Source organism: Procambarus clarkii, chromosome 65 (genome assembly GCF_040958095.1).
Source record: "Procambarus clarkii isolate CNS0578487 chromosome 65, FALCON_Pclarkii_2.0, whole genome shotgun sequence".
In the NCBI taxonomy this organism is placed as follows: Eukaryota; Metazoa; Arthropoda; class Malacostraca; order Decapoda; family Cambaridae; genus Procambarus; species Procambarus clarkii.
The window spans coordinates 18,400,214-18,423,358 of NC_091214.1; the positions used below are offsets into that span (position 1 = coordinate 18,400,214).

Here is a 23,145-nt window from a genome sequence, read left to right on the forward strand (position 1 = left end):
AGCAGGCGGCGTGGGTGGCGGGGTGCAGCAGCAGGCGGCGTGGGTGGTGAGGGTGGCGGGGTGCAGCAGCAGGCGGCGTGGCTGGTGAGGGTGGCGGGGTGCAGCAGCAGGCGGCGTGGGTGGTGAGGGTGGCGGGGTGCAGCAGTAGGTGGCGTGGCTGGTGAGGGTGGCGGGGTGCAGCAGCAGGCGGCGTGGGTGGCGGGGTGCAGCAGCAGGCGGCGTGGCTGGTGAGGGTGGCGGGGTGCAGCAGGGGTGCAGCAGCAGGCGGCGTGGCTGGTGAGGGTGGCGGGGTGCAGCAGGGGTGCAGCAGCAGGCGGCGTGGCTGGTGAGGGTGGCGGGGTGCAGCAGGGGTGCAGCAGCAGCAGCAGCAGGAGGAGGCCAGGGAGGGGAGGGGGCGCCGTTCGTGTGAGCGCGGGGTGAAGACGGATGCCGTGCAGGGTGCGTCAGTCAGCTGAGCGGTGCGGGCGAGGCAGCAGAGAGCAGCGCCGTCCACCTGTCCGTCACCAGTACCCACCACGGGTCCCTCCTCGCCACCCTCCGCCACCGTTATCACCGGGTGTGGCGTCACGCCCGCACCCATACCCCGCGCCCACCGCCGCCCACATCACCCCCACACACACACACACACCAGCAGGAGCTGTGTCTGAGGCCCCAGCAAGGAACAGTGCAGCAGCCAGCACTCGCTCCCCCGCCACCATGAGTGTAGGTTGGCTCTCCCTCTTATTATTCTTACCTCACCCACCTCTACCTCTCTCTCTCTCTCTCTTTACCCTCTCACTTTCTGCTTTCTCCCTTTTTCCCTCCAATTTTTGTATTTACTTCCTCAGTAGTGCATTTTTCTCTTATAAGATAAATGATCTCATTTGCATGTTTCGTAATTCGAGATATTTTCCGAGTGATTTGTATTTAGGGTGATGTAGTGACCTGCCAGAGAGTTGGAGATGTTCAGGTTAATTATGTGAACACGAGGGTCTTGTGGACCAGCAAGTCTTCATCTCTTCTCAGGAATGTGGTGATTGAAGTCTGCATGCTGGAGTCTTGCCTTTCTTATTTTGTTTTAGATTTTTTGGGTCAGTGTGGAGACGATTTGTTTGTAGATCACTAGTTTTTTTATTTGAAAAGATTGGGAGGGTACCCAACAATAATAAATAGTTTAAGCCATGATAAGCTATTGTATTTGATAACAAAATGATAAGCAGACTGTATGATAAGCAGTGCCCGTGTCGCAGTGGTAAAGCACTTACCCGGTGCTTCTCGAGCGCTTTGGCCAGGGTTCGTATCATGGCCAGCGAGGATTGACTGGGTGCTAATCCTTAACTGTAGCCTCTGTTCACCCAGGAGTGAATGGATAAGAACATAAAAATGATGGTAATGCAGAAGGCCTATTGGCTAACGAGGCAGCTCCTATTTATATCCACTCAATCTCGTAGGTTTGATATATATATATATATCTCAAACCTACGCTTGAAACAATCGAGGGATCCTACATCTATTATTGCCCGAAATGCTATGGGTACTAGTGGCTTTAGGTATTGTCTGTACTAGCTCTTTCTATAAATCCAACATTATGTTTGTAACTAATCCTCTATGTATGTACTTTTACCTGAATAAACATTTGATTTGATTGTTATGTGGTAATTGGTTCCACAAATCAAACCAGTATTTACCCAGGTCCTTTCCTAAATCTAACCTTATCCAATAAAATTTAGGATTAATGGAAAGGATAGGTCAATTAAAAAGTGAGACAGGTCAGGTAACTGATTAGTAACAAAGAGATGGAGTATTTTTAATAAATATTTTATCACTGTACAGTATTTACTAAAGAGGAACTTAACATTGCCTTCAGCTGAACAAATCTATGTGGGTAGGGAATAGGACAGGTTAACTAGTTTAGCAGTTACCAGGGAGGATGTTATTAAACAAATAGTAAAACTCAAGCCAAACAAATCCCCAGGACTGGACGAACTGTTTATCAGAGTGCTTAAAAAATGCAAAAAGGAGCTTTGTGAGCCATTGTCTACCATATTTAATAAATCATTAGTCAGGCAGAGTGCCAGAGTCATGGAAGGTTGCTAATGTGGTTCCAATTTTCAAGAAAGGAGATAGATCACGTGCGTCAAACTATCGGGCAATTAACTTAATGACTACAGTATTGTGGGAAAGTTACTTAAATCGATAATTGCAAATACCATTTGTCTTCATCTTGAAAAACATAAATTAATAAATGATTCGCAACATGGTTTTACTAATGGCTGTTCATGTTTAACAAATTTGCTGTCATTTTATTCCAGCATAGTTGAGGCAGTTAATTGTGGTAAGGTTTGTGATGTGTACCTTGACTTTAGCAAAGCTTTTGATACAGTGCCACAGGAAAGGCTGATTAAAAAGATTGAGGCTAACGGTATTGGGGGTGCTATATTAAGTTGGATTAGGGAATACCAAAGGAAACAGAGTTAGTATAAATGGGGTTAAGTCAGTAGGAAAATGTTGTAAGTGGAGTGCCTCAAGGCTCTGTCCTGGGATCTCTGTTATTCATAATATATATAAATGATTTAGATTCAGGTTTGAGCAGCAACATTTACAAATTTGCCGATGATACAAAAATTGGGAGGGAAATAAACACCGAAAAATAAAGACTCGCTATCACTCGAAACGATCTAAATAGGGGTTTGCAATGGTCAAAAGATTGGCAGAGGCAGTTTATCGCTGACAAAATAAGGTTTTGAGTCAAGGTAATGATGATAGTTACAAGATATGAGCTACATAGTGTTGAGATTGTGAAGTCAGATTGCAAAAGGGATCTGGGAGTTATGATTAGCAAGAATTTAAAACCAAAAAATCAATGCATAAATGTTCGTAATAAGGCAAATAGGACACTGGGATTTATTTATCAGTGTTAGTAATGACACACCTGGTGTTCTTTAGCTATATCTTGCTCTGGTTAGGCCCCATTTAGATTATGCAGTTCAGTTATGGTCGCCGTACTATAGAATGGATATAACGCGTCCAGTACAGGATGATAAAGTTAATCGCCCAAATTAGAAACCTACCATGAAGAAAGATTGACGAAGCTTAAATTACATCCTCTAGAAAGGCGAAGAATTAGGGGTGACATAAGAGGTGTACAAGTGGATGAATGGACAAAAGGGAAAGGTATACTGTACAACATAAATGGAACTTAATATAGCACCCCAATACTGTGAGCCTCTTATCTTTTTAATCAATCTTTCATGTGGCATTGTATCAAAGGCTTTGCTAAAGTAAAAGGTTGTTAAATGATTTGGCAGGTCGTATTTCAGGGAAAATTAGGATTAAGGACCTGCTCGAATCACTATGCTTGCTAGTGACTACAAGAATGTAAGAACTCTTGAATATATATACAAGGGTATAAATAAATAATTAAATAAATAATTAAATACATACATAAACAAATATTTCTCTACCTCTTGGTGTGGGCCATAGACCTATCATAGATTGCATAGCACTTTTTCAGATGTGATGAATTGTCTGAATACTGATGCCAATACAGTACTTTAGGAATGTAGATAGTTCATTATATACAGGCTGATGGGAAGGTGCACTCATGGGGTCCATGAGGTGTATATAGACAGCTACGGGATAAAAAAGTATCGCTGTTCTGCCAGCACAATTTGTCACAAATATCAAACAAATGGTGTAGTACTCCATAGACCTCAATCCAACTTTAATAATTTTTTAGGGAAGGCTCATTTAGGCAATTCTAATTTCTCGTGAAATAAAAATGAGTGCTGATTTCTAAGGATGTGTAGGAGTTAGGTTTAGGAGTGGTACTTATTCTCTATTGCCATTGAATTCCAAGTCGTCCTGTTTCTTTTATTAGAAACCTGGGCAGGCAACGATGTAACATTGGGTTCATATTGATAATGATCTTGCATTGATTGAACGGAACTTGAGCAAAGTTTACCTGCTGGGAGCAATGTCAGTGCCATTACCGGCCCCTCTACTAGCAGCAGAACCAGCCAGCTCGGCTCCCTTCCCTTATCACTGTGCTTGTTTCAGCCTGACTACCACTAGACATCTTTTTACAAAGGAGTAATGAATTATCAAAATAAAAAGTGATGGTCTATAATTTGTTCTACCAGTAAGGACTAGTTTATTTTGCAGGCGATGAGTCACAATAACATGGCTGAAGAATGTTGACCAGACCACACACTAGAAGGTGAAGGGACAACGACGTTTTGGTCCGTCCTGAACCATTCTCAAGTCGATTCTCACAATCGACTTGAGAATGGTTCAGGACGGACCGAAACGTCGTCGTCCCTTCACCTTCTAGTGTGTGGTCTGGTCAACAGTTTATTTTGTTCCCCCCTTACTCATCCTGTGAGTAGAGTATTAGTTTAAAACGATTAAAGAGGCCACAAAAGTCATAGACCACATTGGTTGTTGTTCAATACTGGTTATTACAATTTACCTGGTGCATACCAGGTAAATGTATGCGCACCTTACATTTTGTATGTACACACACATCATATTTTATAATGATTGCTGGTAACAACACTACTTGTGCTGTAGCTGCTATGCATGGCAGAGATGTTTCCAGCTACGATAAGGCAATATGGCATCGAAAAAGAAAACGTGCATAGAAAATAGTAATAATTATTGTGCTCTAAATAAAACTTTACCCCCAATATTGCATGATTTTTCTTGTATACTAAAGTCAGGAGAATTGAAAGTTTCATGAAGTGAGAGTACAGTACTATACTGTACATTAGGTTTGAATTGGAGCGCTTCAACGTGAGAGCTTGGTGAGGACAATACCATGTTCCAGCTTGCCAAGTGTTAGTTTACAAGTGAATTCTTTCCAGCATTACTTTAATTTGCCTGAGCAAGGTTACAGTGTACATTGATTCCATTTAAAGTTGCCATGAAGCAATACTACTCCACACATCCCTTGGTCTGCATAGCTCACAAATGGATTTTTATCCTGGCCACCAAGTACAGTACAGTACTGTACTGTATAAGTGTACTCCATATTTATTCTGGCTCCCTGGATATGAAGACACCAATGAGGAGGCAAAGAAGGCCTTTAAACCTCTCTTCAGTTTTAACTACTTTGGTCCTGTTTAAAGATCAAGAGAGAAATATCAAGGAATTTGCAAGATATTAATGGCCTCTTGGGACCTAATTACCTGAGGGCCACTAACATTCTAGGGGCCTCGGTGAGAACAGGATGTCCTCCAAATCCTATAAGCCCTCCAAGTACTGTCAAAGGTCCCCTCATTTGCCCTGATCTCTTCCAGTTGGATTTACAAATTTAAAAGTTTTGGCATTATGGCTTTGGCGGGTAGGCAGTCTACGGGTTTATAACCCTTTGGGTGTAAAGGCATCTTCGTACAAATGACAAACTGAAATGTAAAACCAACCATTGCACTATGGCCCTTCACACTACCTGTGTGCCACTGGTGAAGTGCCAATAAGATTCGAAGACTAGGGTGGGTTACATATTATTTTGTTTATTTATACAAGAGTTTGCACGCTAGGGACTTTACAAGAATGTATGTATAGTGTTTCGGGCAGGTCCTTTATCCTCATTTTCCCCTGGAATACGACCCGCCAAATCGTTTAACAACCAGGTACCCATTCATTGCTGGGTGAACAGAGATTACAGTTAAGGATTGGCACCCGGTCAATCCTTCCTGGCCAGGATACGAACCCAAGCCAAAGCGTTCACGAAGCGCCGGGTGACTGTTTTACCACTACACTACTGGGGACGCACTGTAGTTCTAGTGCATGAAGCAGAAATGTCACCGTGAGAATTGTTGCGAGTTCTCTCAAGCATATCTTGGTTGATTGCTTGGGGTATGCTCCAGTAAAGAAAACCAGTAGGATCCAAAACTAATGCCTGCATTAAAATTTGTCATAGTAACGTTATCTTGAGATCTTGAGGTTATCTTGAGATGATTTCGGGGCTTTAGTGTCCCCGTGGCCCGGTCCTCGACCAGGCCTCCACCCCCAGGAAGCAGCCCGTGACAGCTGACTAACACCCAGGTACCTATTTTACTGCTAGGTAACGGGCATAGAGTGAAAGAAACTCTGCCCATTGTTTCTCGCTGTTGCCCGGGATCGAACCCGGGACCACAGGATCGCAAGTCCAGCGTGCTGTGTGCTCGGCCGACTGGCTCCCTTCATGTTACACATACTTCGTGCACAAAACTGTATGTATTCGTCTAGTTGTGCTTGCAGGGGGTTGAGCTTCGGCTCTTTGGTCTTGCTTTTCGATGTCAATCAACTGGTGTACCAGTTCCTGAACCCTGTATAAAATATTTTATCTCTTAGGATAGGATAGCTTGGGTTGGGTTAGGTTTGTTTAAAGAGCAGCAATAACAGAAGAAAGAGTTTCTCAATATTTCTCTCCATCTCCTTTCTGGTTGAAAAAAGACATCGTGTATCTATTCCCATACCCATGGAAGCTTCTTCATCAAAATGCACTAAGATAAGGTATGGACACAGCTGGAAAGACAGTGGAAAACATTAGCCTAAATGAGTTAGACATGTTTATCATGTTGAATGTTGCACAACATTCGCCTAAAAGAAGAATACCTTTACCATCCAGTTCTTCCTCAAAAAAGCCGCACAATTTCAAACGATGAAGTCATGAACTTTTGATGAAAGAGATGAGTTGACCTCAAAGATGAGTTCTAAGACTCAAAACCAAAATAGCACAGGATATTGACCTAGTTAGCAACGACAACCAACCACGGGTAAATATTTTGGTGTATTATTATCCCCTATAATTTAGTGCACACATTAATATTAGAATATGCCTGGAATGCTGTGTATAATTAGTGGCTTTATTAAAAATACAAACCTACTAAGTAAACTAAATATTATCTATTATATTAATAGTCATGGAAAATAGAAATTCTGGAAAAGGAGGCCAGTAAGAAAGATGTCATCCTTTACTGTGAAAATCATTTTTAATATGAATATTAAATGTTACTAATACACAGACTTGTCAAATGTAACATAAGAGGTGACATATTGTAGTACTTGGCTCAAGGCCTAAGCCCATTATACAAAAAACAAATATCACTAACATTATTACTAATTTGTTGTGACGATGTCGACACCATCTGTTGAGCGCACCCGACCCCATTTTCTGTTCCCCAGTGGAAGGCTGTGATCTTATTGACACCTGTGTAGTTTCCTTCTTACTAATCACATTTTACTTCTCAGAAGTGATGTGGGTGGTATCTTGGTCTACAGGAATCAGTTCACCCAGGGCAGTCCTGAACTAAAGATGTGTTCCAGTGGGTACAAGTTGCCGAGTCGGTGCAGATTGTGATTTGTCTGTGATACTTAATGAAGTATTGGTGATTGGACCGACGTACCCCGGGATGGCCAAGTTGAGTTACGAGATAGAATCAATGTCCGTCTGTTAAGGCTTGTTATAATTGAAGCCTGTGTGGAAGTCTGCCGGTGTGTTGCTGGAGAGTAGAAGTGGTGTTCTGGCACCATGACAATACTGTATAGGACTGGCTCATGATTTACTGAGAAGGGTGAACTTGCCGGCATGAGCACCATAGAAGACAGACTCAGGGAGGGAACCTTGAGTGGTGTACGATAAAAGATTAAAGTGGACTTGCCGGGAAAGAAGATTGCAGAATTTATTTTAGTGTCATGTGCGAAAGTGACACCTGCAGTGTTGTCATGTACATATCTGTATATATAGTTAAGTACACTTGGTGATGGTTCTGTTTAGTGTTGTTTACCCCCTTTCCTTTGGATTGATTATTACTGCCAGTTCTTAATAACTTACCTTTGACTTGGGGTGGGATTGAGTAAGAAGAGGCACTAAGGCCCCGTTGGTTAGTAAAGAATCCGGTTACTGGCTAAGTGAGACTGTAACATTTGTACTCGTAGAAAAGAACAGGCTTTTGATGTCCCGTCTTTCTTTACCCATTTAATATACTTTTGAAATACTGTATTTACTCCTTTAAAGTGTTTTTAAACATTCAGCAGTATATTCCAGCTGCTCCAACTCATTTGGAAAGAAAAAAAATTCTTTCATCTCCTGTAGGCTTTTTTGTTTTAGTGTACCGTACTCTTGGTTGTATCTGTACATGGAATAATGAAATTTTCCTCGTCCAGTCTTTGACACCCATTGATGCAATTAAACTAGAGAGTAATCCTGTGTGGCAAGCTCTAATTTTGAATTCACATATAACTTTCAGTTTTGGTATTTGGTAGCGTACTTTTCTGTTCCTAATATGTTGATGTGTTTCTTCAGGTGATGGCACCACTAATCACTACTGCATATTTAAACTTAGGTCAGATAAATGTTACAAATAAACCAGTCACACATTTGTCCAGCCATGTAAGTGATGATAACCTTGCATAGGAGCTAGATGTACCTGATCTATGTTTCATGACTGACTGGGATGTGGTACAAGGTAAATGGTCAAAAACTGAAGGAAAAAAACAGCCTATAACTGGTAAATACCATTACAATATCCTGCATATTGCCCAGGTATTTTATCATATTGCATAAGACAGTTAATTTTGGCTGATGAACTATTAAAAACTATAACAAAAGGGTTATTAATTTTATGGCTATTTCATCTATATTATGTTAACTGATTAGTTTGTGAAAAACTAGCTCCTAGTCAATTTGTCAAGTTCCACTGGTCCAATGGCGATGAATAATAAATTTGGCACTTAACTTTTATTTGTATGGAGACTTGCTCTATACAGTAGTAACTTCTCAAGAAAATATATCGGATGTTCATAGTATCTTCAGTATCTTATTCCCTTAACTTGTTTATCTTGTCTGATCTATAGCTACTTTTCCCTAGTTCTGTTACATAACACTTCACTGCATTGAATTTCATTAACCATTTTATCTGCAGCTAAACCTCTTAACCTAGGTCTTCTTGCAATGCTTTATATATCCATTTGTCTTTGCCTGGACAAACTTGCCAGGTGTAGTTGAATGTTTCATTTGGGCAAGCTGTTTACTGTGTGTACTAGACTCTTGTAATGTAAGTACTTCTGGATTAACTGATAAACTTTGCATACTTTACTTTAAAGCTTTTCCCTTAATCAGAATTCTCCTATTACTGTTGCTTTCATTGATCTCTGAAAAATTCTTTTGTGACCACCTTAGTTATACTATTTACCTACTGTAATTTTCCAAGTTAGTGTGTGGCATTTGGTCAAATACATAATGTGAATGTGCTTTACATCTGTTTCTTAATTTATGGCAAAAGCTGTCATCACACAAGAGTAGATTAAACTTCAAGCATGTAGATATGATGCAGGTGTGAGCATTGATGCCCTTGCACCTGTGAATGTGGTGACCTACTTTAACATAGGCATTGATGGAAATATTTCTTGCAGGGTTATCAAGGCTACGGTCAGCCCCAGGGAGGTTACCCAGGCCAGGCTCCGCCGTCAGGCTACCCTGGTCAGGCTCAAGGGGTGAGACACGAACATTCTACTGTAGTAGTTTGAAGTGCATATAGTATAGCTGTTGCTTTTATGGATGTCACAGCATGATTTAGTGGGTGTGTAGTGGGAGTATTGAAGCCTTTAGTAATGCCAGCAGTTTGACTGATGTAAACATTTCACTCGGCAGCATGTGCAGACTTTGTGTTAAGGCTTCCCAATTGCCCTTATAGATTATGGTGGTCCATTGCACGAGCTAGATAGTGTTACACTTGTCTTGCATCTAAACACCTGAGTTTTGTGTTGCCTTGTCAAGATTTTGTGCAACACAAAATTAATTTGCTATTTAGTGTTAATTCATAAATATATTAAGTGCTAGTGATGCACCTATTTGATAACCATTATATGTAATGTAGTCAATAGTTTTGTGTGTGCCTACATAATGTATTTTAAACTGAAAATTCTTTTTTCAATAATTGGTACTGGGGAAACACTATTCAGAATGGATATTTATGTTTGGAGCACCACTTGATTCTTCACAGGGTGAGGACGTAATATAGGGAAAGAAGGGTATGTGTGTGTGTGTGTGTGTGTATATATATATAATAATATAACTAAAACATTAGATGACACCCTTTCATTCACCATATCACGTACACCACACTGTACTGTACATCATAGAAAACCAGCATCACTACACTAGTAAATCATTAGTAGGATTTCCCCCCCCCCCCACTGCTTCATGAGATTAGTTGTTTAATGGTTCTCACGAGTTGTCATGTGCAAGGATTTACAAATGCTGTCACAGCCCTCTTCTTACTCACTTTCATACATAAATTTTTTCTTCCTTTCACTCGCTGTATCTTCACATCTCGTTTACATTCAACTTTCTTACCTTCAAATTCACTCAAAATACACACGCTTTGCCTTTGTGTCATTATCTGTGCATCATGACTAAATCATTTCTGCATATACTACTCAAAAATAAATTCTCCCCCCCCCCCTCCACACCTTTCCTCACATTCATTGCTTACTTTACTACAAAAACATTTGCTTCTTAGGGTGTGCATCAGTGCTTCTGTGTGTGCATCATCCATACATTATAGTCAGCACTACTACTACTTCATGCAGCCTTCTGGTCACATTTCTTCCTATTTTGTCTTTCTAATCATGCTTTCATTTGTAAATACCACTTTCCTTCTGATACACAGTCTACTCCTACCTTCTTGTACAAATTTTTTGTTTAGTAAATAACATTGAAGTGAAAATCATATCGAGGCAATGGAGTGACTTGGAACTCGTGACCTGGTGATTGCCAGCTGCCTACCTTAATGGCTCGGCCAAGGTGGTATAAAAGGTACAAAAGACCAACCCAAAACTGCCGAGTCCTTTGGGAGGTTCTAGAGGCCCCAAAACCCGGGGCCCAACCGGGGTTTTCTAGCCAACCCGACCACACTCGGGCCTACGATAATGGCGTTCCCCATTCTTGAGCACCAGTCAGATTGTAATGAAATCACAATTGCATGATATATAAATTAAAATAATTTTGATGCAATGCGGTGACTTGAACTCGCGACCAGTTAGTCACCACATTGCCTCAGAATGATTGTCATTGATATATCATGTCATTGGGATTTCATTGCAAACATATGAGGTATTTAAATTGAACAACCACTTTGAGCACTTTGTTTTTGTTAAATTAAACAACCACTTTGTTTTTTCTCTTCTCCGTAACTTGATTAACTTTGTCATACGTTTTCTAGTTCATAAAGGCCACATTTTGCTATTAATTGCCTTGATGCAAATATGCGATCTACACATCCTCCTCCACCAGAGCCTCGCATGTTTATCACTGATCAGTTTCTTGGTTATTTCTTGTACTATTATTCTGACAATCACTTTGTTAACTATCTTTAGTAGTTTAGTTCTTATGATTCTTTCACACTTTGCTCTTTCTAAATGTCTGTGTAATGGTATATTTAGCTTTTCATTTCTTTGCCATGTACAATGCTGCTTTTCAGTGCCTCTGGCAAATTCTTTGTCCATTCTATAAATCTACATCCTTTAATCGTTGTTACATATACAGGACTTTGTTTACACCCGCTTTCCCTCGTTTCCCTTTACACTCTGTTCACCATTTGCCCTCCAGTGACCTGCCCTCTTCCATGGATGAATCTTCTGTATTCCTAGCTTACACCTTCCCACAAGAAAATATTCCTTCGTCTTGCCCCCAATTCCAGTCTTTAGACTATTAAATTGTGTGTGTGTGTGTCCTTATTGTATTTAGATTTGCAGACTTTCTAATAACCTATATACATCATTCTTATTCTCCGCACCATTTCTAACTTGTAACTTTTAGTTCTGCTAAGTAATCTGTATCTTTATAGAGCATTTAATATACTGTAGTGAATAAATCAGTTTTTGTATAATGCTCCTAATTTTAATTGGTCAAGAATAAAGTGGATAATTAGTGATATACTCAATTATAGTAGTTTGTGGCCATCATTCAGTGCATGTTTTTGTCAAATTATTTCAATACTGTACTATGGATATTAAAGTAAATTTTCCTGGTTCAACAGGCACCTCCATCAGGGTACCCAAGCCAGCAGCAGTATGCTGCTTATCAGCAGCAGCAGCAGCAACAACAGCAACAGCAAGCAGCAGCAGCAGCAGGCTGGATACCAGCAGGGCCAACAGCAGCCCCAGGGGGGTTATCCTGGTCAGCAGCCACAAGGAGGATACGCAGGACAGCAGTCCCAGGCAGGTATGAACCTCGTGTGCTAGATGTTCTGGCTCACCTTATATCACGGGGGTTTTGCATAACCTACTGTGTACAAGAATTATACCAGAATATTGGATGTCATGCCCTACTTGCACCTTAATGTATATACTGTAAATGATTTACATTACAGGATTTTTATGCCTTTTTAAATGAAGTCCTTTACTATAGGGCTGCATTCTGCGATTGTCATGGGAACAGTGTAAATCACATTACAGTAACTTGAAGTAAATGATAAGTTGTTCCTAAATATCTGTATCTATATTACAAAACGTAAACGTGTACTTTTCTTTCTTAGGGAATCCTGGTGCCCCTCCAGGCATAGACCCAAACATTGTATCGTGGTTTCGTGCTGTGGATCAAGATAACTCGGGGCATATTAATGCCCCTGAGCTTCAGCAAGCCCTCCAGAATGGCAGTTGGTCACAGTTTTCTGAAGAGGCTTGTAAACTCATGATTTGTAAGTGTTTATTCTAGTTGACTTATTATGGGTTATGGAAATTTGGATTGTATTGATACAGTAGGCCCTTGCTGTGCACCTGGGATATTTGTGAAAATCCTCTTGCAGGTAAATTTACAGTGAAGTTCATTTTATATGGTGGAAACAAGATTGTTCTGATGTCATTATAGGTTGACATTCTGCATCTGTGCACAGGAGAACTTTTTGAAGTTTCTTGCTGGCTTATAAAGGTGCTTGGAAATACAGAAGAGGATGTGATCCTGCTTAGAATGGAGCCAGAAAGTGAACTCATGCAAAATCTAAAAGCCTTTTTAAGCAGAGTTTGTCAAGGGGGGATCTCGATGACCCTATTAGGCTATCTACTGACCTTTCCCAGGATGCATCCAACAACAGGTGCTTATCCTAGGTACAGTACAACCTCGATTTAACGCACTATATGGGACCAACCCCGGTGCGTTGGATTCGTTGTAAGATGTGACCTTCAAGAGGCATTTGCGTCGGTGTCTTTTTTTTTTTTTTTCTTGTAAACAATAAATATGCATTATCATATTATATACTGTACCTATATATTACTACTTTACTAAAAAAAATTCTGTGTTACAGTTGATATTTAAATTATTGTTGGAGTTATGTCCATCTTGAATTCTCATGGAGTTGTGAATGCTGTACAGTAAATACATACTGTAGTGTATTATGCCGTTAGCACAGTATTGTTAAGTAGTTCTGCTGTATGTTGAGTACTACAATACAGTTTATGAAAACTATTTTACACTAAAATTTCTGTACTGCAACCTTAATTTGAACACTAACACTATGTACTTAAATTTAACACTTATTCTAACTGTACACTTCCACACACGATGTTCTTAGATGTTTGCATCAGCTTTGCTGGTGCTCGCTGCTGCTGCTGTGTTTGCTTCAGCTGCTTCTGAGATGGTGCTGGCTGCTGTTGTACCGGTGCTGGGTAGGGCTGTGCTCGTGCTGGGTAGGGCTGTGCTCGTGCTGGGTACGGCTGTGCTCGTGCTGGGTACGGCTGTGCTCGTGCTGGGTAAGGCTGTGCTCGTGCTGGGTACGGCTGTGCTCGTGCTGGGTACGGCTGTGCTCGTGCTGGGTACGGCTGTGCTCGTGCTGGGTACGGCTGTGCTCGTGCTGGGTACGGCTGTGCTCGTGCTGGGTACGGCTGTGCTCGTGCTGGGTACGGCTGTGCTCGTGCTGGGTACGGCTGTGCTCGTGCTGGGTACGGCTGTGCTCGTGCTGGGTAAGGCTGTGCTCGTGCTGGGTACGGCTGTGCTCGTGCTGGTTGATTTTCTGCTACTAGTTCTTGCAAAATATTGCTTCATTTTTGGCATTAATAAGGCATTATTAGCAAGCCCCTCAGACATTTTATTGTATAACAATACAGCTGTAGTAAAAAAAATGGTAAATTCCACGATTATTCTTCCACTGGCGGATAAATGTCAATCGCAGACAAAGCTAAGGGCACTGGGTGCCTACTGTACGAACGCAGACTAGGTCTATACACCCTACAGTAGGCTGGTGTTGGGTGTATAGTAATCCAGATCCAGTAACATATTTCTCGCAAATATTGGATTTACATCAAATTCTATATTTTTGGGTTATATATTTAGTTTAGCAACATTATTACGATAATAAGAGCTGTAAAAAATACTTATTTTGGATCTGATTTATTAATTTTATTTTGAAGCCGTAGGTCACTGAACTGTGGCGACGAAATCGAACAAAACGAGCATGGTAGCTGGCGAGAAACAATGGGTAGAGTTTCTTTCACCCCGATGCCCCTGTTACTTAGCAGTAAATAGATACCTGGGAGTTAGTCAGCTGTTACGGGCTGCTTCCTGGGGGTGGAGGCCTGGTCGAGGACTGGGCCGCAGGGACACTAAGCCCCGAAATCATCTCAAGATAACCTCAGGATGGTGGTGTGCACACGGATTAGACCCGTCTACTCGCGCTAGAGTTGTGCTGCCAATAACATGAATAATTTCTCAAATAGCCGATATCTATCATATCACAGTATATTTTTTGTTTAATTTAGTTTAATTAGGACAATAAAGCATTATTAAAACACCAGTTTTTTTAGAAATTATTTATTAATCTGAAACATTCAAAGTCATGGGTCACTGAACTATGATGACAGACGAAAGTGAGTGAAACCTCGCTGTAAAGGTGAGGTTTACTGTACAGTATTTCCTTATCTGTCCACCCTCACTCATCTTGTCACCCTCACTCATCTTGTCACCCTCACTCACCTTATTTCATCACAGAAAATGTCTATAAGAAGATTTCAACACATTAGCTAGCTATTCACGCTTTAGCCTTTAAATGAATTTACAAAGATACGTGTGCCACAAATCAGTGAATGAAAATCATGGAAACTCAGTCGTTCACTTGTGTGGACCACTCTGGCTGGTGTTTGGTTCATATGCTTCACTTGTTGTGTGGACCATTCTGGCTGGTGTTTGGTTTATATGGTTCACTTGTGTGGCCCACTTGTGTGATCCAACTTGTCTTATGAAGGAATTATTATTTGTAATCTGTGATAGAATGAGAGTTTTCCACCACTCTGTGAACTCTGTCCCAACATCGTAAGCTTGTGGACCACTTGTGCGGTCCACTTGTGTGATCGAACTTGTCATATGAGCGAATTATTAACACTTTCGCGCACCCCGCGCGCCACCCCTCGACAGGGCGATATGGGCCCCAGCATGTCACGGAAGCGCGCGTCAATTCCGAAAAGTGTATACTCTCTTCAACTTTGTCACCTCAATTTTCGTTCTACGAGATTCAATTTGGTATCATTGTGTTCGCAATAAAATTCTGTACAGCACTAAATGCATATAAACTCCAAAAGCCCGGCTAATTACCCGCAGCAAGCAGAGAAAGTGCGAACGAGTTACCCGGGAGCGCGCAAACGCGATAAAATGTTTTCACTATTTTCACTCTGGTCACCTCAATTTTCGTCCTAGGTCTTTCATTTTGGTCTCAATGGGTTCGTAATAGAATTCTCTAGAGGAATATTAGCATATAAAATAAAAAACCTGGTCACGCTCCAACCGCCGACGAGTTGAAGACGGGCCACGCGTTAGCCAGGAGTGAGTGCTCAGACGCCTTCCCGCTACACTCCCAATTCCTGCCCACATATGTTTAGTATTATTTCCTGGTGGTAATCTCAATTTTTGTGTTACAGCGCTCATTTAGGTATGAAAATGTTCCTAATAGAATTCTTCGGATGGATATGTGCATATAAGGGCCAATTGAACAACATTGCCTGTACAATACGGGAAAGTATGAACAAAAAAAATAAATAAATAATACAAAAATTTGCACTTACCACCTCAGTGTTGTGTGTTGAACATGACATGGGTTGAACATTTGTTTTATCCACTCCACCTGCTCCTGGAAAACGTTTCCTGCAGGGTCAACCCATGTTTTGTATAGGTGGAGTGGATGGTGGGAGTTAGTCTCACATGCTTGTACTTCTCCTGTACACTACTCAGCTTCTGCTTTTCACGCCTTTCTTTCGCAATTTTCTTCCTGGAAGGGCCTTGTTCATGATCACTATCCATCGTGGAGTAAGAGTAGATAGTTTCTGAAGCCGCAGTAAGAAATATAGCCACGGAAAATAGCCGAAATGTTCACACATTTGAGACGCGAGGGGAGGCGACACCGGTCACAACAGTGGAGCGAAAACAATGGGCCGACGGCGTGTGCCGCGCCGCCTGCGGGCCACTAGGCGCAACAAAGAAAATGGGAAGACATCGGCGCGCATTTTAAAACCAGTCCCAAAAAAATCGGATAAAAACCTGATTTTTGGCCAATTTTTAAAGTGGATGACGCAATGCTGCGTCATCCCCGGCATTACCGCCAGTAAACGGATGACGCAATGCTGCGTCATCCCCGAGCGAAAGTGTTAATTGTAATCTGTAATAGAATGGGAAAGTTTTCCACCAGTCTGTGAACGCTCTCTCACCTTAAACAAATCCGAACATTCCCCGCTTCGGCGAACCATTGTTCGTCGAACCGGGTGAGTAAATCCGGCCGGAAAAGTGTGCGAACTTGCCGGAGATTTGTTGAATCGGGGTACGTTGAATCGAGGTTGTACTGTACTTACTTACTGCTAGGTAAACATAGGCATAGAGTTAAACATATTCAAACATCTGTCCTACCATGGAAATTGAACCCAGAATTGTTTGATGTAGGTGTGACAATTAATATAGGACACTGGGCACCCAAAGCAAGAATTGTTGTTTTCACTTCTCTTAATGAAATGCCTGCCTTGAACATTATTAAATACTCCCACTTTTTTCAGCACAAATACAGTACGCTACATAATCACATGGACAATGCTTGTGAGGTATTATAATGTAAACCAAAACATGTATGAAACATGTGCAAAATGTTTGGGCGTTGTTAACTGAAGCATCATCTTGGTTGTGAAGATGTCATACACCAACTCTGGTGCAGATGACAATAACATGAATAATTTCTCAAATAGCAGATATCTATCATATCATAGTATATTTTTTGTTTAATTTAGTTTAGTTTAATTAGGACAATAAAGCATTATTAAACCACTAATAAAACATTATTAAAACCCACCTTTGTGAAGTTTGAATTTTGTTATTTAACAAATTGGTAATACTGTATTATATACTGTGTGAAAAGCAAAAAATGAGGGTAGTAATAAATTGGGTTTTAGGATTCTAAAACCAAAAGATAGTACTTTATAGGCATGTTACCAGGAATTTAATTGGAAGTAAACTAAATTATCATTTGATATTTGAATCTTCAAGCAGTTTTTCAAGCTCAAAGTATTGTATGTGGATAGAAATTGTAAATTCTTTTCTTCTTCTTGATGTACTTTTAAGCAGAATATAAAGTCATTCATTACTCATGAGAACATAGAATAAAGAGAACTGCAGAAGGCCTATACCTGTAGGTCCATATGAAGAAGCTCTTAAATATACGAGTTTGGGTGGATATAAATGTCTTAACATACGCTTGAAACACTTCAATGATCTAATATATTACACAGTGGGTTGCTCCATAATTCTTCAATATTTTCAAACTAGCATTAACCCAGCTCTTTCCTGAATATAAATTGATTTAATTTATATTTATTTTTGTTAAAGCAATGTTTGATTCTGACCGGAGTGGAACCATCAACATCCATGAATTTGGACAGTTGTTTAACTTCATCAACCAGTGGACTGAGGTCTATCGTCGCTATGACAGAGACAACTCTGGAACTATTGATGAGAGTGAAATGTTTGCAGGTAAGTCAACACTGGAGTGCAGAGGGAGATGGAAGGGTATGCATGGAGTAGGGAAGGGTAAAGTGTGAGTGAGCGCGGGAGGATTTGAGAGCTGAAATGAACGAGGGGAAGGGTTGGATAAAGATGGTAACGAGTTGCATTTCACAAGTCAAAATTGAGTACAAGAGGCGAAAACGTAAATTTATGTGTACAGTATTGGACATCTGATTTGCTGAATGTAATAATTAGGATTGAAACCTACTTATGTATATAAGTATTTTATGTAATGGTCTGAACAAGACAGTCAGAGTATATGGTTTGGACAAGATTTATCTTGATGACTAATACGATTGCTATCAGGGGATCCAGTCCTCTTATTCTTCTTCTTGTCCCCTTGATCAAGTCATCTCCATTCCTGCCTCTCAATGTTTCCGAGGGGATGTCTTCTAGTGAATTAAGAGCGGTTGTCCTTTGGCATCTTGATTCTGAGAACTGGATTTGTTGTTACTAAAGGTATCCGTCTAGATGCTATTCCTCGTAACTCCCTCCATTCCTAAAAGAGAGTGGCTATTGAGACTACTGTCCTTAGAAGTAAAGCTTTTGTTTCCAGCTGAAGTATTTGAAGTGTTGTATTAATTAGAACCCTTTCTACTTCCCTTCTAGTTCTAATATTACTTTAATAGATTATTTTATACTCCTTGAAATCAATACTGTGATCCAATTCCCAACTATGGTTTGCTCCAGCACTATTTCCAGCCATGATTATACATACTTTTTTGGTGTTAATTTCTGATCTCAAGTTTATGCTGTTTTCCCTACATAGACTTTGTTGTAAGGTAATATATAAATGCCTCATCGAGGCATTTATATTATAAACCAAAAAATTCTTTTGCACTTTGGGGATGTAAGCTGTAAAAGGGGCTGCAGTGCTCTTACCAGTATAATAGATGGTGGGAAACGGCACTTTCTAGGTGACATGTTGGCCACTCTCACACTAGCGGGCATCTAATAGAATACCTCCCTGCTCTATTGTCCAAATTACATTATTCCATTTAGTTGTGAATCTCATGGAATGTTCAGATTTTCAGGATGTTCATCTGTCTTCATTTCCTAATATATCTTAAGGTCATTTGTCCCTTGATTTAATCTTTGGCAATTTTGTTTTGTTATTAAAAATATGGCCCTGTTTTAATTTTTTCACAGTGTATAATTATAATTAATAATACAGTACCATTAAACATACTTGTAAGGTATCAGAACGGATATTACAGTAATGTAATGTAATTATGACTTTTCTTTCATGACAGCCCTGCAACAGATGGGCTACCGACTCTCCCCGCAGTTCGTTAGTTTCTTGGTGACCAAATTTTCACCAAGGATGAGAAAGGTTACACTGGATAATTTCATTGTCAGTAATATTCAACTTCGCAATTTGACGGAAGCCTTCAAGAGCCGGGATCGTGAGATGAAGGGTGTCATCACCATCACCTATGAAGAATTTATCAGCCTTGCCTTTACAAGTCTTATGTAATGTTTATCTTCTGATAGCTATGGCTGTTCTTTTAGTTGTAAGGCATTTTTACTAACAAATATAAGCATCTGTTAAAGAGAGAGAGAATGTTCTTCTGTGCTTAGTTTTCTAGATACACTATTGGATTGGAAGAGATTTTTTGTCATTAAAAATTTCATACCTTCAGGAGCTAGTTGGAAGATTGTGGCCTTAAGTGTAGATAGGTAATAATGTGATTTTACTGGCTACTCAGTCTGGCATGCATAAAAACCCACCTGATACAATATAATATCTGCCACCTAAACTGAGTAGAGAATAACCATTTCATTACATGGGTAATATGCAGGTTCATCTCAAGTTCATGAAGGAACTTTGCTTTTAACTTTTTTTTTTTATGAGCATCAGTAATGGTAATAAGACTACACACGCCAGATGTTGCAACATCAGGTAATGTGTAACCAGTTGGTTTATCCAGTTGAAACACACCATGATTGAGACAGAATTTGGTTACAGTAGTTATGTACAAGAATGTTAGTGACTGTACTGTCTACTACTAAAACCAATTTGAATCTGTCAATTGTTTATACAGTCTTGGGAAAATGGTGCAGAATAATGGTGTTATATTTTTATGTTGTTACTAATTAACAGCTGCTCTGTGATTTGCTGAAAGGGCAGTGATATTTATAAAGGTTTTTAAGGTATCAATAAATTAATTACTGTACTTTGAGTAACTTTTTTTTTAATAATCTGAATCGTATGGAATCATCCTTAAACAGCCTAGACAACTAACCAGGGACAAGGGACATTGATCTGTAGAACCTAATGTGGGCAGACATTAGACCTATGATGCAGATGGTGCTATATATGCTTATGCTCAGATCCTAGATATTTGGGATGTCAATACATGGAAAGCGATATTAAAGGTATAACATTCCCCGAGGGTTTTAGAGAGACCAATGACTGACAGACGTTAGGAAAGATTTCCAAACCTAAAACTTTGATGTCCTACGAGTGGTAGAACTATCAACAAAATGAAAAAAATTAACCTAAATTCACCAAATTTATGCAAATGGCTAAACTTAATAGTATACCATTTCTCTAAGGCACTTACCAAAAGAAGGTACCAAGCCAGGAAGACTGTAGCACCAATCTGTATTGGTGAAATCACACTGATATACTGTATATCAATGAGAATCAACTGGAGCTCTTAGGCGACTTGAACCCACGACCAACAGACTGCCAGCCGCCACCACGCCACGCCCGACTTCCTGTCGATTCGGTAAAATCTCATGCTGTATAACTTATACCAGGTCAGGGTGGCAAATGACAGTCCATTGGTTATTTGTTCAAGTCACCTAAGAGTTGCAGTTGATTCCATTCACCTGGACTATAGAAGACTCGAACCACGGACCCCACGCGTGTAAGGCCGAAGCTCTGTCGACCGAGCTATTGAGTAGTTTTAAGGAAAGATTCCAGTGCTCCTGGAATTTTCGACTTTCCCAGATTACTACTGAAGCTCAAGGGGAGCTATACATTTGGCTAAATAATTCCAGTTGATTTTATCATCTGTATTAGAAAATCCATAAGAGCCTTGACGAGAAGACCTATGTGCTGGGTATTCTCAGGCACACGCCCCAGACAACAGCACAGAAATGGATTGCAACCTGGTAGGTGGAACATTCCTAGACGACAGAGCCAGAGTGCATGGGAGAGGATTGTGTGATACACTGGTTCGGCTTCAGTGGATGCCTCAGGAACTCTCAGGGGTTCATTAGAACCCCAGGTTGCAATCCTTTTTCATGTGACCTGGTGCCTGGGAATACCCTGCACATAGTTTTGAATCCTCATCATTGCTCATGGATTTTCTCATTGATATATCATGTTTGTGTGATTGCTCTCTGTGTATCATCTGTATTGCTAGACATTGAAAAAACACTTGATATGCACGAGGTGTTAAGTATCTCTTTAACACTAACGTGCCTAGAGCGTGCGCTCTGCAGACTTTGACGTCATATGCGGCGACACCGAAATGTGAATACTCATTTAAGTTTTCTCACCTTAATTCTCGTGCCACGTCGTTCGTTTTGGTATCTTTGTGTTCGCAATAGAATTCCCAACAGGTTTATATGCATGTGTCCAAAAGCCTGGCGTGACTCCCCACAGCCAAGCCTAAAGTCGGCAAAAGTTACCTGTGAGCACCAAAATCTGTAAAAATGTGTATACTCGTTTCAGTTTTCTCGCCTTAATTCTTGTGCTATGTCTTTCATTTTGGTATCATTGTGTTCGCAATTAAATTCCCTGCAGGTGTATGTGCATATAAGGTCCAAAAGCCCGGCGTGACTCCCCGCAGCAAAGCACAAAGTTACCCGTGAATGAGCACCAATTGGCAGACCGCAACCCTAATGTGCATACTTCTTCAGTTCGATAACAAATTTTTGTGTTACATCTTTCATTTCGGTATAAAATTGTTCGCAATATAAAGGCGAGTATTTTAAAACTAGTCCCATAATAGCACAATAAATGGAATTTTAACAAACATTTTAAAATTTGGACCAAAAAAGTATTTATAATCTTCCCAGTGTTCTGACATCAATTGTCGTGTTACATCTTTCATTTTGGTATCAAATTGTGCACAATCTAAAGGCGCTCATTTTAAAACCACACTCAGATTGATCGGATAAAATTTAAATTTTTAACAAATATTTTAAAATGTTGGACGCCGCTTGCATCCACAACTTGGACTCGAGAGAAAAATTGTGGACGCTAGGGGCGTTCGAAGAGTGCGATAATGTTAAGATGCCAATATGGGAACATGATAACGAGAGGAGTGAGAAGGAAGACGAGATTGAGTGGGAGAGGCCCATAGTGAATAAAGGAGGACGAAAAGGCAGAGTGGTGACATGATTGGAGGTGATTGGAGTGGTGACATGATCTGGAGGACAGGCAGGGTAAGAACTGGAAGGTGGGACAGAAACTGGCTGGTGGCATCAAAAGAACACCGACAGACTTTGATTGTAGGAGGGTGGGGGATGAATGGTAGCTAGTGGATGTTTCGGGTACAGGCCCGGGTACAGGCCCAGAAAGGGCCCGGGTACAGGCCCAGAAAGGGCCCGGGTACAGGCCCAGAAAGGGCCCGGGTACAGGCCCAGAAGGGGCCCGGGTACAGGCCCAGAAAGGGCCCGGGAACAGGCCCAGAAGGGGCCCGGGTACAGGCCCAGAAAGGGCCCGGGTACAGGCGTGGAAACTTGTGGAACATGATATAATGCCCTAGCATGTCATGGTAGAAAAGGAGGAAACAAATGCAATCCCAATGTCTAAGGTGGAAGATAGCCTGTTCAAATCTGTAATGTAGACAAGCATGCCAAAAAAACAGGGTGGACATCACTGCCGTTGATGCAGTGAGCATGGGAGAATAAATCTGAGAAACCACAAAAGGGAAGGGGGAGGAAGTGGTAGCGATGTGTTTTTGAGGTTCCTTACCCAACTTTCCAACACCTATTGCAGAGGTACTGAGGGGATGTATTCCTTAATGGAGCATCTGGTACCAGCATGAATAACCAAAGATGAGAAGATCTATTACATTTTACCTTGACCACTTTAACACTATTGCATCCAGATTACGGTACCAACGTCCTAACATCAACACACGTACTGTAGTTATACTGAGGACGGCAGTGCCGTCCAAAATGAAAATATT

The 23,145-nt window shown here is 40.8% G+C and overlaps 1 protein-coding gene across 1 annotated transcript; it reads left to right on the forward strand.

Moving 5' to 3' along the window:
* Positions 1–1,347: 1,347 nt before the first annotated feature.
* Positions 1,348–20,175, forward strand: LOC123771111 (penta-EF-hand domain containing protein peflin). The gene is given in 7 exon segments (XM_045763459.2): positions 1,348–1,368; positions 9,379–9,459; positions 12,006–12,082; positions 12,084–12,190; positions 12,504–12,665; positions 17,816–17,959; positions 19,246–20,175. Coding segments are annotated over 7 exon segments (801 nt in total). The 5' UTR covers positions 1,348–1,362; the 3' UTR covers positions 19,470–20,175.
* Positions 20,176–23,145: the final 2,970 nt, after the last annotated feature.